This window comes from Excalfactoria chinensis, chromosome 4 (genome assembly GCF_039878825.1).
Source record: "Excalfactoria chinensis isolate bCotChi1 chromosome 4, bCotChi1.hap2, whole genome shotgun sequence".
NCBI classification, from domain to species: Eukaryota; Metazoa; Chordata; class Aves; order Galliformes; family Phasianidae; genus Excalfactoria; species Excalfactoria chinensis.
The window spans coordinates 11,286,521-11,305,071 of NC_092828.1; the positions used below are offsets into that span (position 1 = coordinate 11,286,521).

An 18,551-nucleotide genomic window follows, 5' to 3' on the forward strand; every position below is an offset into this window, starting at 1 on the left:
AAGTTGATAAATCTTGTTTATCTTCTACTTTTACATAATGTAACACTGATAGAGGCCAAATGTATTTATAGTAATCTGAACTATTTTTGCTTGTTTTACTGTACACAGAAATCTGTCTGTTGTGAACAGTTTTAAGATAGGACTTTATATATACAATAGGTTGCTCCAAAAGTAGTGCCTCCCATCTTATTATGTTCGCTCAAAGTGTCAGAGGCAGATGGTGGAATAGCAGTAGAGGGTGGATTTTCCCACCAGTATTCCATTACATTTTGTTGCCATGTGACAGATGGCAGAAGAGGGGCAGTGGGACAGAATGGCACCTGATACAGAAGCATGGATGAATCAAAGTGTGGAACTGAATTCTTTCACATATATAAATTAATTAGGTGCTGTTGAATACTATGTGTGATTTTGATATTGATGACTGCTTTTACGTGAAGACAGAACTACAAAGCATAGTTTTGAAGGACATTAAAGTAAGCCAGTCACAGCTAAATTACAAATAACCCAACCCTTCTTCCTCTCCACCATCTCAAACATCGTAATGTCCAACTATCTTCTTTCCCTTTGTTCATCAAAGCTATTGCCAAACAAACATATGCTTGTAGATGCATTTAACATAGCTTTATCATTTAAAATCTTCTCATAGTTCTTCTGCAGAATGTTCTTTGTTTTAGTTGTACCTGAATAGCTTTTTAGTTTAGCAGGAATTTCAAAAAGTTATCTCAGGTCAGGAGTTTCTCCTTTTTTCCTTGCAGATCACATTTTATGAAGGGAGAATCAAAATGGCTTGAGAGTCTAGTTAAGTGCTAAATTAAGAAAGATAAATCAAAATCCTCAAGGCTATGTAAATTTCCTGCTCATTTTTACTTACTAAATCCATGTAGAACAGACTACTCATCCAGACGTCCTGTGGGGATTATACCATCTCAATTTTTACATCCTGTGTCAGAAATTGAGTTGAAAATTGTAAAATTCATCAAATCAAATGCTATGTCAGAAGTCACTAACAGTGATGAGATATAGACATCTCACTCTGAGAGTACCTTCCAGAGCAGTAATGTTTTGATTGTTCTCCTCTGGATGCAGGTACCTTAACAGGCTATGTGAGTTTTGTCTTGAAAATATCTACTTCTCTCAAAGGACTATAAATGTAGTCTAGGATGAGTTACTTTCTGTAGAAATACGAACAGTTCAAGTGTACTTCATTCTATGATCCGTGTGAGATTTTTATACCCTACAGATGATAGGCTATATATAACAGTAGAAGAAGTTATGACTGTATCTGTTTTGCCAACCACTCAGAAGGAGAAATAATTGATGTATATTTTTGGCTTTGCTTTTCTGAGATTTGTTAAATGTGAAGTTATCATTACCACCAATGAATTACCAGGTTTGGCTATTGGAGTTGGATCTGTTTCCAGAGCTGTGGCTATCCTTGATAATGTGGAAAAGGAAATAACTGATGACAATTAAGCTTCATGACGCTGGCCAAATAAGCTTACATTAGAATGTTTAGAAGGTTCATTTTTTCTTCTAATAACCAGGGACTAAGTGTACAGGTGGGGTGTTATGAAGGTGATGACACACCAGCACAAGCTGCCCAGAGAATCTGTGGATACCCCACCCTCTGAGGTGATTGAAGGTTTCTAATATTTGTGTGAATGATCTTTCAAGGCTAATCCAATAGCCTTTGTAGCTCTATTGTGTCTAAATAATGTTTGTTCAGCTGCAAAGCTTTTGAAAGTACTAAGGATTTAAATATTTCATTTTACAAATAGATATCTATGTTATTTCTGGGGTACCGCAAGTACACTAGGTTACTGTTGCTAGTATAGCTTGAACTGAGATCTCTTGCAATTACCAAGGGACATAGGCGTCCATAGGAGATCCTTGGCAACCAGCTCAGGTGCCCCTGAGGAAAAGAGCAGCTCAGTGGGATGGAGCTTTACAGCCTCTGTTCATCTCAAGGTGTTTAGAGGAGTGAGTAATAAAATGATTGCGGATATTCAAGTACTGAAGGGTATTTTTCTCTGAAGTGAAGAAGCCTAAAAAAACAGAGATTTATTTCTTTTTTTTAGTTAATATGTCATTTGTTTGAGGTTTGTTTCCTATCTATGTTTTCTTTGCCTCCCACAGCCCTGTTCTGGAATTGATATAATCAAGGAAATCTGGAAAGTGTTGTTTTTTGTTTGTTTGTTTTGCACCCATAGGATGGAATTCTATGATTTCATTATTGATGATATGCTGTTGAAAAAGAAAGCATTATTGCTCGGTTTCTTTGGAAACGGCAGGTCTCTACAGACTTGGTTTTTTACTTAAGCTATAAAAAACAAACTGCATTTGCAATAGGGAAAGGCCTGCACACTGGTGTGATGGAGTTCATATTTCTTGTTTTACATTTTTCTTTTTTTATCTGCCTCTGTGCTTTGGTGTGCCTGTGTTTTTCTGGCTGCCAAGAAATGACATATAAGCACGAAGGTAAGAAGTCACTGATTAGTTCCTCTGATTGCATTGCAGGGAAATTCTTCCTGGGTAATTTTCATCATGTTAGATTAATTTATTGAAAAACTGGTTATTTGATCATGAAGTGAAACTGCTTTCGGAACACAGAAATCAGATTACCATTAAAAATGTGAGGGTATCTTGTAATATAAGTTCTATGTCTTGCTCTGTGACATTCTAAACTTTTATGTTTACTAGTACTGTGCTTCAATAGGAGCCTTAATATTTGAGTTATGAAAGCCTAATGCATAGTTTTACCTCAAAATTATGTGAAGGAATTGATATAAATTCACATTCAAGATACTTTCTCTCAAATATGTGACAGCAGTCAGAGAAAATAAGAATTCCAATAAGAATTTTTCAGCAACTGATTTGACTTTACTCAGTTATGATTTAGAAGTAACAATTGAATATACAAATCAATATAAAATCATAATTTGTTGAGAACTTTTCTGCCTCTTAAGGAAAGCTTGAATAAATCTTCAGTGAAAACCATGTAGTTACCAAAATCCAGTGAGTATTATACACAGGCACATATTCTTTTCAAGAGCCCTTGTGCTTCAACTCTTAAACTGTATGTGAAATCTGCCTAGATGGCAGTTTCACAAGGAAGTATTAATCTTGAGTGCCTCTGGCAGTTTGGCTAGGCTCAGAGCACTAGGATTGCAGTGATTTCTATAGAGAGCAATAATGGACCTTCATAGGGTTTTAATACAATAGCTGCACTCCTTTTGCTGTGAATATACCCAACAGTAATGCTAGTGAATTAGTAGCTTACAAAAATAAGATTGGTTTCTAAAGAAAGTTATAAAGCTTTTGGCCACCTGTATAGCATCAGGTTTATCTGTATATCTGTGAATGGATATATGGATTTGGAGAAGATGTGACTTCTTTATTGAGTGCAAAGTATCCCTCCTCGGTCTTTTGGTAAAATCAGTTAGTTTATAAGTCAGTTTGAATTATATTTTTAATTATTATGTGGTAGTCTCATCTCAAGGAAAGCAATTGCTTAGGACATGGCCTTGAGACTGACTTCAGTAGTGTGAGTGGGATCGGCTGTATGTGAAACAATTATGGAGCTGTTTAGCTAACAAGTGATAGGAGTTAGACCTGGTAGGCCATGGTAACCTGATGAGGTGGACTGTGGAGGACCAGAGCTTCAGGCTATAAGTGCGGTGTGTGTATAAAAAAGGCACCAATGTATCCCTTCTAGCTTACTTCTACGTTACATCTGAATAGATACTGCAGTCTTGCACAGAGAATCTTGTGAATCAGATCTTTATGACTCCAGTAAACAGTATTAATGTTTGTACTAAACCATTACTTTACCAACAGTTTCCCATTACTATTTGGAGTTTTACCTGATCATCTACGATGATGGAAAGGTAACTAATTCAATGGAACAAGAGTTTATTCAGGGGCCATTTTTCCTCCTGGATGGTCAGAGAATACCTTGACTGCTGTTTATTGGGTCATTGGGGTTTTCTAACTGTTTTGCTATTAACTGAGGAAAACTAACTTTTCAGAGGCATGTTGTGGAGACATTTTTTGGATTTGATGAAGAATCCTTAGATTCAGAAACATCTTCTGTAACTTCATATAACACAGATAAAACAGACAGGACACCAGCAACACCAGAGGAAGATTTGGAAGATGTAAGTAGTGGATGATTTGTTCTTGACTTCTACTGAAATTGGCTCAGAGTATAAGAGCAACCATTTTTGAACTGTTGTGCCACAAGAACGGCAAGATTTGTGTGTAAAAGATTTGGCAGAGAATTGTTTTGTTTTGTTCCAAGTCCAATTTTAAACCCCACAGTCACTGTAATAAAATAAGATTCTGCCTGATAGATTTGGTTGATATTGAGCTGAGAAACAAAGCATACTGCTTTGCCAAAAGTCAGTAGTTACTAGACTTTAGTTTTCCTTTTGACTTTATAATTTGTTAGACGGTTTTGATACAACCATGTTTGGTTTTTTCTACTTTCAAGATACTGAGAGAAGCTTTGGCAGTTCATTATGGCTTAAGTGATTATAGCGAGTAAATATCCACTATCATATTTTGTCTGAGCTCTGTGACACATGCTGCAGTTGGCCTACTTCAGAAGATTGCAGGGTTGAGGACAAAGAGTGAATTAAATACTCTCTTTCATCTTTCTATCCTGTTTGCTAACTTATGACTCACATTATTCACTTGTAACTGGCTTCCTATTTTTCTAGCTTTAATATCTAATAATATTTTAATCTCTTTTCCTTGTAGCCTGACTTCCGGGAGCAAAAATTAATTAAGGGACTTTTCTTGCCCTTAGCATTATAGAAAAGAACTTGAAATTTTTGATATCAGTTGTTCAAAATTCTAAGCAATTTTAAGACATTAATATTACTTGTAAAAAAATAAAATAAAATAAAATAGCATCTTAATGTCTTTGAGATGTAACTGCCATGGTAGTGTGCTTGTGCTGGTAAAGTGCTTTACGCTGCTGTGGCATGACAAGTAGGATTTATACCTTGTGGCGCTGGAGTTGATGAAGAAAAGTGATGAACACAACCATTTCCCCTCATGGTTTCTCAGTCAGTTTCTTGCCATTTCAGTGTATTCATTACTGCTTTATATGGCAGTTGACACTGTCCTGCAATTGTAAGGTAGACATAGCTGCTGAGCTCTGTGTTTTTAAACCATCTTTCCTTTCATTTCTACTCATGTCATTTTTCTTAAAGCTTTCTTGAAGTTTGAGACTCTGAAAAGTTGCATTGCTTGTTGTGAGTGTCTATATACAAAAATATTATATGTGTTTATGGTTACGTACACAAAAACACCCATTTTTCCTCTTCACTAAGACCACACCTAAAGAAGAAGCTGAACTAAGATTCTGCCAGCTAACAAGAGAATATCAAGCTTTGCAAAGGGCATACGCGTTGCTTCAAGAACAAGTTGGTGGAACACTGGATGCAGAGAGAGAAGCAAGGGTAATTATTTTAATTGCAATTTCTTTTATCTCTGAAATATTTGAAAAAGCTGAAAAAATTTTGAGTAGCAGGATATAGTAGCATTACTGCAGCTACTGTTAAATTACAATTTCAGAGGCACTGATGTACTTGAAAATTCTGAGAGACCATTGCATATTTCCTCAGCTTTCATGGGAAGGAAGGTGATGACATGAATATTTTTGTTATAGCTTTTTAAAATTATCTTTTGCAAAATGAGCGAAACCATGACATTGCTCCTTCTTGTTAATGACATTTTTTAGGGAGTTTCAGAAGGTAGCTTTTTGCATGGTTAATTTTGCAGGGCCCACTGTTCTGGTGTGATGAATGTTTCCTGCTACTTTTGCATGAGGCTTAAGGTAAACAACAAGGACTTGAAGATGCAGAAGGAAAACCTTATGGGAATTTATGAACTGCTTAGGTGAAAAAGTAGCTGAAGTTGGATAGGAAGAATAATTGTAGTAGCTCAAGGATCCTTGGTTACTAAGAATTTCCAGAGAAAAACATCTTTTGTTTATTTACTTGTGTGATTCAGTCCCTTTTAGGACATCTCTGATCATGGTGGGTAGATGGTTTAGGAAGTGAATAGAAAGAGGAAAATGCAGTGGTATATGCCATTAAAGGGATAAATGAATTATTTTGGGTCAATATGCTTCATTTTCATATAGCTTTTGAAATTGTTTAATTGTTAGGAACTTATTAAGTCCTTACTGCAATTCTGTCTTGCACTTTTTTTTCCCACTGTCTTCCACTTTTTTCATGAATAGCTTCCTATGAAGAACTCTTTCAATTCCTAACATGACTTTTTTCTCTGAGAAGAGCTTGATCACAGGATATGTATAGACTGGAGATGACATAGACAAGGAATGAAAACTTGAACAGATGGCTTTAAATATATATTTTTTTAACATAAACTCAAAAGCATTTATTTTAATGAGAAGCATTAAAGGCTGATTAGATGATCCAAAAGACAGTCAATTTGATTCTGTATGTGATTAAATATACATGTCTATTTAGATGTGTGTGTGTGTATATATACTTTATAATACAATTTTCTTTTTTCTTCAGACTCGTGAACAACTGCAAACTGATCTTCTTCGATGTCAGGCAAAAATTGAGGACCTGGAGAAAGCTCTAATTGAGAAAGGCCAGGTAAAAGCCTCTCTTAATGTCCTCTACAATATCATTTTCTCTCTTGCAGGCAGTGGTGCCCTTGCCATCTTCATTGCTTGCTGGTGTGTTAGTGTGTCTGACGCAGTTTAATTACAACTCCAACAGTGGATTATTTAAAGGAAAGTGTTTTCTATACTAACCACCAAAGTTTCCTTTTCTAACACAGAACGCACTCAGTGTAATACAGAAATGTCCACATATACGTTCATTGTAAATTCTGTTCCTACCGTTATTCAGTGTAGTTTTTTCTCTTTTATGTTTGTCTTTGCTATAAATTCCAACAAGATGAGCATTCTGTATCATCCTAGAATATTTTGGTGTGTAACACAGGAAAACTTGAAAAAAAAAAAAAATCAGGAAAAAAAAATTCAGGAAAAAAACAGGAAAAAAAGAAAAAAAAAAAATCTTCCCTATAGTCTGGAACAATAAGCTGCTGTGTGTATCTGGAAGTGACTTGCTGTGTAAACTCTTTCGAGCTTCAGTTCCTGGAGGACAAAACTGCTTTCAAATTGCCATAACATTACACAGAACAAAATTAGGATACTGTATACCTTGTAAATAACTGCAAAGATCTGGCTACTGATGCACATTTAATAATATCTAGGATATTCAGGAAGACTGATAAAACAGTGAATGGTGGATTTAAAAGATGTTTGGTTGTGTAAACACTGAAACACACTGAGAAAACTGGATGTTATTTTATCATTTCCTTCGTGTTTAAAATAACAATTTAATATTGCAGGTAGTATATGGTAGCAAAATCGGGTGTATTTTTCTGTAGATACACAATTTGAAGACTAATAATTCTAAGGCACCAAATGAAAACAACCTAGGTCAGCTTAATGCTATTGCTATTTTTTAAAGTTTCTATATAGTTCAAATTTTGATGTAAGAAAACTTTCTATTAGTTTCTGTATAAATTTGAATGCTTGGGAACTATATTTAAATTGAGGATAAAATCTGATAAAAATTGTTTATGCTCACTTCCACACCAACTGCAATTTGCTTAGTAAATTCTATGTAAGTAAAATATTACTAAAGTAAAGAATATGTTATCAATCTAAAAATGATGACTTGCTGAGGTTTTGGAAGAATAATTGGAACTGAAAACCTCAGGAGAATCAACTGATGATGACATTTTCCTGTGTTGATGATTATGGTCATGTAGGGAAATTGCTGTGTAATTGAAAATAATAACAAAATAATTGACTATTTCAGTGTGAAATGCAAGCAGTATGTGTGTAAATATGACAAGTGAAAATCGATATACATGCAAGAAATTACTTCTGTGACTTCTGTTTCTAGAATGGCAAAATGAAAAATATATATCTGGAAATTAGAACTTGGGTAGTTTATTATGTTATGGGACTCAACCATATTTACAACCTTTTTTCTCATAGTAATCCTGAGAAGGCCAAAGGGATGTGATAAGGAGAAATACAATAGTATCCCTATTGGGTTAATTTGTACACTGAGCATTAGATTTTCACAGAAGTTGTCACAGTGTCTTCCTGAGAGCTGAAGAACCTACTTAGTTTTCCTAATCTATTAGTCCTTATGTTCAACAAAATAAATGATTGCAATAATAAACCAACTTCTTTGTGCCCTATGTCATTTTTTAAAATTACTTTGTCATCTAGGAGGTTGTAATAATGCTGACTATTTGATAATACTCATGAAATGTTTGTTTGGAGAGCCAGCCCATAACATATTTTCATAAAGGAAGCAATGAATTAAAAGGTACTAGTGAGTTTTCTCAGGATATTTTAGTTTGATTTTACAACTGTAGGAAACAGAAGCTGAAAAGACTTTAAGAGCTCTCTTGATATCAGATTCAGAACAAAAAAAAAACAAACAAAAAAACAACTGAAATCTTGTATTTTAAAAATAATTTGTATCTTGACTTTTTTTTTTTTAATTTTACTTTTATTTCAAAAATTCTTGTCAAATACGTTTTTCAGTACCAATCTTAGTTCAGTTTTCTTGGTATGTCACCTTTAACTCCATAAAGAAAGAAATTCTTCATTGCGTGGAAGTTAAAATGTGCTGGCCCATACTTTTTTACAAGTGGGAAAAGGAATAAAGCCTGTAGAGTATGAAAATGTTGTTCACTGTAAGTAGAAAAACAAACTTTAAACTTAAAAAAAGAAAGTGAGTTAAATATAGTCTTCTTTTTTTCTTTTAGTTGACCTTTCAACTAAAAGAAAGTGGCCTGATTTCATTATTTTCTACTGCAGCATCAATGTGCAAAAACCTTGCTGACAAAAAGTATCAGCCTTAATATTATGGGGAAAGCATTTGGATTTTAAACAAGTTTTGTTTTTATACCTAGAAAATAATATCATAAAGCACAATGAGCTAGATTGTGCAAATACTTTTCTCTATAGAGTGAGTAGAATGAATTTGGATGTCAAAATCCATGAAGTCTCAATATCCAATTTTGTTTTCGTAACTTGGGATATTTGATGAGGTCTCCTAAAGCCATAGAAAAACATAAAAACAAAGATCAGCTTTGGAGCAAATGATCAAATAGAAATACAGTTTTCAATTGGAGAATATCTTACTTCATCACCCTTCCTCCATTGTCTTAAACTGCCTCTTATATACACTGTGTGTTAACCTGATTCTCACACCTCTAGCAGAGGGCAGTTGCCTGTATATCTCTTAAACTTCTTATTTCATTTGCTTTGTGTAATAATTAGTCTTTTTCTCTTTCTCCATTTGGATTTATGTTAAAAAACTCAAAACCAGATGGTTTTGCAAGAAAGTTCCTAGCTCCTTGCAGTGGAAAATAAATAGTTTTGAATTAAGCTAAGTTGAATAAAAAAATGTTTTTTAAATTACAGAATATCATATATATGTATTTGCCCACCGTTTCTGTATGTAAACCTTTCAAAGTAAATAGTGAGATGGAACAAATTAGGAAATGGGAGACTAAGGTTCAAGAAACCAAAAATGAACTTTTATTGTTTCTATAGATCTCATTTCTATTTATCTTTGAAATACTTAAGATAACTTTGTTCCTTGATGAGTGACCATTTCCTTACATGAGTGTGCATTGGTCTAGAATTTTCTGATTGCACTTATTTGTCTTGTTCAACAAAATATATATAATCTTTTAAATTCTCTTCTTCTTATTCATAGGATTCAAAATGGGTAGAAGAGAAGCAGTTGCTAATCAGAACAAATCAGGAGTTACTAGAGAAGGTATACATTCAGCATCTGGCTATTTATTTATTTGTTTGCTTGTTTTGCAATTTCTGTGCTTTATCATCAAATGAATGGCAAAAGGAAATGAATGTACATAGTATGGGGATGTCAACATAATAATTGCATTCTTTATTTCTCTCCAGAAAGAGTAAATCTGATTTTCTCCAATTAAAGTGCTATTATACTTACGAGTTCTTTGGTAATGAAAAGCGCTCTTTACTGTGGTACATGTTGTATAGCCCAGAGTAGAACCCACTGTGTTTGATCCTTCCAGTTTCTCCCAAAACGTAATCATGGTAATATGAAATGGTTGAATTTTACTAAACAGTTACACAAAGATTCTTATTGCCAGGACCATTCAAACTAGAATTCTAGAATTATCTGCTCACTTCAACAGTTTTTTTTTTCACATTAAATAATATTCATTCATTGTAGGATCTTATGCCTTTTACTGTCCGAAATATTCAAAGCTAAACATCCTCATTGGTCTTTAGAAATGTAGATGGAAATATTAGCTGGTAGTTAGAATGTAACAATTATTTTTGTTCTTAGTAAAAGTAGAACAATGTTAATACAATAGGAACAAGATGAAGTGCATGAATGAAAGCAACTACAGCTGGACTTGATTTGTCCAGATGCTTACATGGCTATTCTAAGTATCTGCAGCATCACAGTCTGCTATATCACATTCAGGTGCTCCTCTTCTGTTCAGTTTCATGTAACTAAAAAGATTACCCAATTAAGTAGATCAAATGTTATAGTTGACATAATGAAGAGTCAATTTTGAATTCCAATTTTATCATTGCTAATGTCCCAAAGCAGAAATCTGGAAATTTAAAAAAAAAAGCATATTATGATGTTGTTTTCACAAAGACAGTTAGAACAGTCTGTCCAAAGTTAATCAGTTTCGCTTGTTTAGATGTAATATTCATACAACTTTTCATACTGGCTTCCAGAATACCATTCTAAGAGATCATGGACTGTTTTCCTCTGCCAGTTCTCACAGATACTTTCAGATGGGATATTTCTTCTTTATGTGCAAAGCAATGTCCAACTTCTCATGAGAAACTGAAGTAACAGTTTTGCCTGAAACCCTCATCCATAACTCCATATAATTCCCTTTCAGTTATTTACAGGATGTTAGATGTTGTGTTTTTCTCACAGATTTACAGAATGGAACAAGAAGAGCATCAGCTGAAGAATGAGATGCAAGATGCAAAAGACCAGAATGAGCTGTTAGAATTCAGAGTGCTAGAGCTTGAAGTAAGAGATTCTCTCTGTTGCAAACTCTCAAATGGAGCAGAAATTATGTTTGAACCCAAGCTGAAATTCCTGTAAAGATTACTGATGTCTGGTGCATGTTTAAGGGAAATCACTTAGGTATATATTTTTTAAATGTTGTATCTTGGGATAATGAGATTGATACCACTGCCTTAATATGTTTTGGAGAGAGTACTCACTAATGTTTATGAAGATGTAATATAGCTAATATATATTGCATATAGTTTGTTTTACATCTAATAAAATATTTTGTTTTGCAATATTTTGCCTTTTTTTATTTGTTTCATTTCCATAACTACTCCTTTCCTGCATGTCAAATCACTTGGTATGTATACTACAGCCTCAGTTGGCATTGCTTCAATTAACACACCTTCTCACATCTTGCATGCAACGAAAACTAAAGATCTGACACATCCATCACATAAATGTATAATTGCTTTTAATCACACTGATTTAAAATTGACAGCAGTAGCATAAAGTAAAATGGTATCAAAAGAACACACTGTGATAGCAGTTTTGAAATATTTTTCTTACCTGAAATATATTTTCTGATGGTATAAAATGGCCATGGGATGAAAATAATTTTCACCACTCAGAGGAAGTCAAATAAACCTCTAAGAAAGTCTGTGTTAGTGGTGAAGCACAAGTACAGTTTGTGGAAGTGGGAAGTTGCCCATAGCAAACTTCTTTAATGAATTCTGTGAAACAACTGTGGAATTATTTTTGTGAATAACAATTTGAACACGTAGCCGCTGATCACATCCAAAAGCAATGGCTTTCATTGCCTTGTGAATGAGGCCCATCTAAAATTTAGAAAGAGTAAACAGCTTGTGAGAAATGCAGTCACACCGTCACACTGTCTGATAACACACAGTTCAATCTCAGAGATCATCAGCCTTCTTAACACTGTCTTGAATTATCTCTCCAGGAAGTCTGTCAGTGTCACTCCTCCATAATTTTCATCACCCAGCACGTTTCACTGAAAATCTTGGCATGTGTAACTTTTCTGATAAAGATGAAAATGTCACGTCATCCCATTGTGTGGACATTTTTCCTTTTCTTTTATCTTTGATTTTTCTTAATCTGTTTATAATCATTTATTTTATCAACTACATCATTCTTGATATCATAATACACTATATTTAAAATTAAGAATTTACGTTATTAGAATTTCCATAAATGTTCTGGAAAATAAAAGGACTTTATAATATTTATTATATTTTATTAGGCAACTGTAGATTAAAATGCTGAACAATTTAGCACTGAATTGCCAGTTACCCTAGAATCTGCTCATTTAAATGTAAGTGTTCTTAGAAGTACAGCAGTCTGAAACAATGTCTTTCATGGGAAAAAAAAGTGCTTCAAAACATCCTTCAGGAAAGTATCTTCCACATAGAAAAATCACATGAAAAGTAGTTCAGTTTAATGTGCCTAGTTTCATTATCTGCCCAAATTTAAGGACTTATTTCAAAGGATAACAAGGGGAGTATTTTTGTGTGATTGCAGTAAATGACATTTTTCCTTTGTGGGCAAGCATTTAGACACAACATGATTGACAATGTGAATGCTTTAGTAAAGTCACGAACATAACCAGAACATTTTTTTCAGGACACCTAAAATGTGTCAGATAAAAATTACATTAATGTAGAAAACAGAACCATTTCTACATAATTTAAAACAAGCAAATCCAGGTGAGTTTAGAGTAATAGCAAGTGACTACCTTTATTTATTTTTATTTTTTATTATTATTTGCTTAATCTAAATTGGTAATTGAATTTGGAAAAGAATTAAGCTTCTGGTTTGTCTCTGAATAGCTAGGTCACTGAAGTCCATTTCCAAATCATATTGTTAACAGAAAAATTATTTAAAACAGTGAGTATGAGATGGAAAAAAATGTATAAAGTGCATTTTTCCCTCCATACTGTATGTTCTAATTAGGCTAGTCAATGAACAAGAGCTGCCATACTTCGTAATTTGCTTAAGTGAACAGTACTTCTCACTTGTGATTACCAATTAAAGCACCTCCTTTGTGGTTTAGAAATCAGGTAATGCTTGGACAGAACTCACTAAATTTGCAGCAGCTGTCTTTCACTAAAACTGAAACCAAAGGTACTGTTGACAATGCTTCTTTTTTTTTTTTTTTTTTTTTTTTGACAGAAAATCTAGTTATTCTCACTTGTGTTCCCATGCCCATAGTGAGCTTGCTCAATGTACATCCCAGCGCATTGGTTTGCATAGTCTTATTCCTGTCATTCCCAGAAATATCTTGAAATTTCACTTAAATATGGTCTTATTCATTGTTTATTTCTATTTTAATCTCGTAAAGAAAAAATAGTTTGGTATTTTGAAGAAACACATGAAAATCAAGTAGATGGGCTGAATGAGAATTTATGACTTTTTACTTTTATCATGGAGGCATGTTCCAACATTCTGGATTGTGCAGTGAATAAGACAGGATTTCACATGTTCTATCCCAGAGGTTAACTGTAGAATAGAGTAGATACAAAGCTTGAATTTTTTAGATGAAATATGTAACAATATTATTTGGTGACAGAGTTTACATTTTTTCCTGCTGATCTTAATCATGAATGATTTTATTTTTTTCTTGAAACAGTAGTTAAATAAGACTGTAACTGAAATTAATTGCTGCAATCCTTACAATTGCTACCATTAATTATTTGGGCAACATACAAAAAAGTTTCTTATACTGGAGTGTAGCTATTTAGTTTGCAAACTCTTTGCATATATAGAATCAACTGGAACTCAGAATTATTTTATATGCTTAGCTAAGCCCAAAGTCTTTCAAGTACAGTGAAAGCAGGAAAAAACTCCACATATTTGGAATATGGATAGATATATGTCTTTTTAGAGTACAAGTCTTTTTGTTTGTTTGTTTGTTTGTTTTAAAGATGGGAAATATGTGTTAATTGCACATCTTGTTTTTAAACAAAATCTTTTCTCAGGAGAGAGAACGAAGGTCACCAGCGTTTAATCTTCATATAACCACCTTCCCTGAAAACAATGGAAGCGCGCTGCAACTGTTCTGTCAACATGAAGGAATAAAGGTATATGTGGGGCATTAGGAACTGTTGTATGGCCGGAATGAAGAACTTAGTATTCAAATAAATGGATTCCATTATTATCATCTTGCTGTAGGAAAGAAAATCTGAAAAAATGCTTATAGTAAGAAAATAGATTTTTAAATGGGAAAAGGTTTTCTTAAGAATACATTGAGGTAGTTTGCAAGGCATTCATAAATGTAAGTGAAGACTGGTCAGTTGATAAGCTCTTTAACAGCTGGTTTCTTTTCAGTCCCATGATACAGCATAATACCATCAGCTGAGGAAACAAACTGAAAGTGTAGGCTCTATTGTTCTCTCTCTCTATGTATATAGGGAACTGAGTCATTACAGAAAAAATTTAAAAGTCACTCTAGTCAACTCCTTAATTCTCACTGAGTCTGATTAACTAACGTAGAATAACAGACTAGTTTTGATTGGAAGAGACTATAAAGTTCATGTTCCAACCACCAAGCATATCATCTTTCAGATAGAGCCTCCAGAGAATGCCAGATCTGCTGTCAACGTATCTGTTATTCTAATTTCATGTTGACTGTAGCCACTACAGTATCCCAAATTCATTTTTACCGGTTGTCTTCTGTTGCATGAAAGATTTTTCTTTCTTTATTATTATTTTTATTATTATTTTTGCCCTCCTTTCAATTTACTTGACTGGAAGAAGAGATGGTCACCTCATATGAGCATATTAAATTATTTGCTTTTTATATGTTTTCAGTGCCTGTAAAAAATGTTAGTCATTGCCAGCAAACTAGACAGTAGAGTGATGGAAAATCTGATTTGAGTTTTAAATATTTCTTTATGCTTTGTGGAAATTAAATAGAATGAGAAGTTTGGGTTTAACAGGGCTAAGAACTGGCATGTCTTATCAAATTCCAATCCTCACCAGTAAAAATGATCATTTGAAGTTTCTGTTCAACATTGTCACTGCTGATCAGAATCATTAGCTTTGACTTCAATCCAGCCCAAGTGCAAGAGTATTTTAAGCTCTGCATCATTCTAAAATTACTGATGTGCACTGTTTAGTAGCTACTGGGGCATGTAGATGCAATGCTGCAGTGTTGGGGTGGATGGGAAGGGAGGAAGGGTACTTCCGATGATAAACCAATGCAATACATTATTCCTTTTTTGGAGCCAGGATATTCTGTTTTGTACAGACTCTCTCCCACAGCTGTGTCTGATTTTCAGGAAGTCTTTCAGTTCCTTATTAAACTTTACTCACTGGAGTCTATTGGATATAGAATGGTGAGCAAGTATATTCTGATACGGGTATGCACTTTGCAAGCACAGCTAATTTCACTTCAAAGAAATTGAAAGATCAGTCATCCTGACTCTTCATACTATGTAACTGCACAGCACACAGATGGAAAGCAGCATGATACATGCTGTAAGTAATGAAACTAATGAGCCAAGGCACAGCCACTGGGAAATGCTGACCCCTACTAAGAAGCACTGAATATGAGAAGTTGAGAATGCCAGCATTATAATGGCTGCCTTTTTGTGTGTATATTAAGCTTTTTTGGACTGTTTTTGGCTTATCTGGTCAAGCCTTCCTACCTGCAAAAAAGCACAACTGCATATAAGCTGTCAAAGGAAATATCCCTGGTCCACAAATAACCTGTGGGCCAAACTTGGGATCATTCTTGTGTGCATTGTTATCATAGGTTAAGCAGTTCCATGAACCTTTCCAACAACGTTTTACAGTAGAAAATAGAGTTCTGCTGCCTAGGAATGGCCAAGCACTGTTAGATCTAGAATACAGGTATCACCTGCAGATGTATTCTTCCTCTTTTTTTCGTATCAGTGAAGTGTTTGCCTTGGTTGCAGTGACTGGGCACTGGTTGTTGTTTTATGTGGATATGGGGGTACATCAGCAGGATGCACAGATCTCAGGGTTGCTTTGCTGCATTCAGATGATGTTTGACTTTGTTTCTAACATGATCAGTAAAACTTTTGTAGTTACGATGTAAAACTCATGCTTAACTTACTGGCATTTCAAGACTACCTAAAATGTAGTATGTAAAACTGCTTCCCACCTTTCAAAAAATAAGTCTTAACCATCTTTTTCAGGATGTGAATATATCAGAACTCATGAAGAAGCTAGATATTCTTGGAGATAACGGGGTAATGATTTTTAACTTTAAATGTAACACTAGCTTTATTGTTGTTTTCAAGCAGGTTTTCTTTTCCACTGCACAGAATAACACATAAGAAAATGTACAGAGTGATTTATGTATGTCCCTACTTGTACAAAAATTGTGACTCGTCAGATACTACTAGTGCAAATGTAAAAGATTTCAGATAAATTGAAGTTATAGTGTATTTCTTCAAGATAGGATTTGATCAGGGCTGATTGACTTGAAAGAAAAGACACTGTAGTAGGCTAAAGAATGATGCATAGACTAGGGGAGATAATCAAGGAAGTCAAAGCCAGGCCAGTTTGTACCTTGAGAAGAAATAGTAGTACCTGCAGCAGTGAGGATGCTTCTGCTGGAGTATATTCCCCTCCATTGCCAAATACAAAATAAACTTCTGGTTACACAGTTGGGGCAGAAAGAACCATGGAGATGTTTACAGGTAGCTTTAACAGTTTGGCATATTTACTGTACTAATTTTAAGATCCAGATTTATTTTTTATGCTTCAAATTGTGTGGTTATTTCAACAGGAGTTGCTCTTTCTTTTATATTGTTTTAAGGAATAGGAACATAGGACTGAACTGGGCTTGAGGGAACCTTCACTTTTGCCGAACTATATATATATATATTCCCCCTGTGGCGCAGGGGTAGAAGTGCCGCTTCGCTACACAGGGGGCTCGAAACCCGGGAGTTGGACTCGATGATCTCTAAGGTCCCTTCCAACTCGCACGATACTATGATACTATGATGATATAATATAGCAAACTGCTACTTTTTATGGCAAGAAAAAAAATTCAAAATACTTGATAAAAAAAAATGGTTCTCATGAAATAAACAGATGCGAAAGAACTGCTGAGGGATATGTTGAATTCAAGCGGAGATTAAGCACTATTTTAAATTTTCAATCATTAAACATTTTCTGATCATGTTTATAAACTAAACGTAACTTGTTTACTTTGCTTCTCTAAGTCGCAGTTAAAATTTGTCACTTGTATTGAAGAATGGATTTCCAATCCAATCTAAAACGCTTTTTTTTTTTTTTTTCTTTTTTTCCTTTAATTTTAGAATTTGAGAAATGAAGAACAGGTTGCAATAATCCAAGCTGGGACTGTACTTTCTCTCTGTGAAAAGGTAGAGCTCAGTAAAGATTTCTGTCTGCCTGAAAGACCAGCCATATCTGCTGAGATCTCATATAGCTCTGTCAGAGAAGCACGAATTTTCTGTTAAATGGATCTGGACAGGAGCATGTATTCATCCTTACATGATTTTATTGGGATTGTGATGTTTTGAGGTATAATCTAATATTTTAAATGAAATCAATTTAAAAATAAAAACATTTTCTGGAGATATGTCTTTAGAATACGGTACTAAAAAGCTTCTGGACAAGAGTAACTTCATTCTGAGAACTGCCTATGTTCTCCAGGACTGTTGCAGGGTTCTCTCTAAGTCACACTATTAGTCCACTTTGGTTCACTTCTATGCATGACCGAGAAGTCTGAGTAGCCTGTGGTCCTTTGATCTGTATAGGGGGTATAAGTAACAAAAAAGTGCAAGGTGAATAATATCTCAATGTAGGTAATCTAAATAAAGCAAATTAATTATTATTGACTTAATTGAATACTTGCTGTAAGAAAAAAAAGTGGAAGTGGGTGAAAAAAACAATGCTTTTGATTGCTCTATACCACAAAAAACATGAGGTAACAATCACTGCCCATCAAATTCAATAAGTGAGAGAAGGCTGGTAAGGAAAGATGAGATATGGCCAGTCTTTAGAGGTGGGATTGGGTTATTGTTACTTAAATAAGTCCTTGCATAAAAACTGTCACTGGAATTAGTCAACCTTTTAACTGGTATCAGTGGTGCAGCTTAGAAAATGCACTTTTATCTGTAAGTTATTTCCAGTAGCAACATATCACAGCAACAAGGGACTGGCAGGTTTTAAGCAATAGTGATTTTTCACATGAATGGAAACATAAAATCAATGGCAGTAAAAGTTGTACTTAAATTTCATTTCAAGATAAATAGTGGAGGTTTTTTGCTTTGTTTTGTTCATTTGTGGGGTTTATTTGACCATCTCCTAGTTTGCATTAAAGGATTTTTATGGTCATTTTACCACAGAATCTGATTTTTACAGAAACTCATTCAGAAAGATGGAGTCTTTCATTTTATCTTTCATAGGCAAATA

At 34.3% G+C, this 18,551-nt stretch overlaps 1 protein-coding gene across 10 annotated transcripts in view; it reads left to right on the plus strand.

Annotated features, from left to right (window-relative positions):
- The window catches only part of JAKMIP1 (janus kinase and microtubule interacting protein 1), a 126,716-nt gene that overhangs the window by 84,433 nt on the left and 23,732 nt on the right, over positions 1-18,551 (plus strand). For 9 of the 10 annotated variants that reach the window (XM_072336599.1, XM_072336593.1, XM_072336597.1 and 6 more), the window contains exons 10-17: positions 4,032-4,160; positions 5,343-5,471; positions 6,558-6,641; positions 9,807-9,869; positions 11,037-11,135; positions 14,117-14,218; positions 16,301-16,354; positions 17,432-17,497. In XM_072336599.1, the coding sequence (XP_072192700.1) occupies positions 4,032-4,160; positions 5,343-5,471; positions 6,558-6,641; positions 9,807-9,869; positions 11,037-11,135; positions 14,117-14,218; positions 16,301-16,354; positions 17,432-17,497 (726 nt within the window). Of the gene's footprint in view, positions 1-4,031; positions 4,161-5,342; positions 5,472-6,557; positions 6,642-9,806; positions 9,870-11,036; positions 11,253-14,116; positions 14,219-16,300; positions 16,355-17,431; positions 17,498-18,551 lie in introns of those variants that run through there. The other variant, XM_072336598.1, reaches the window with a different exon arrangement.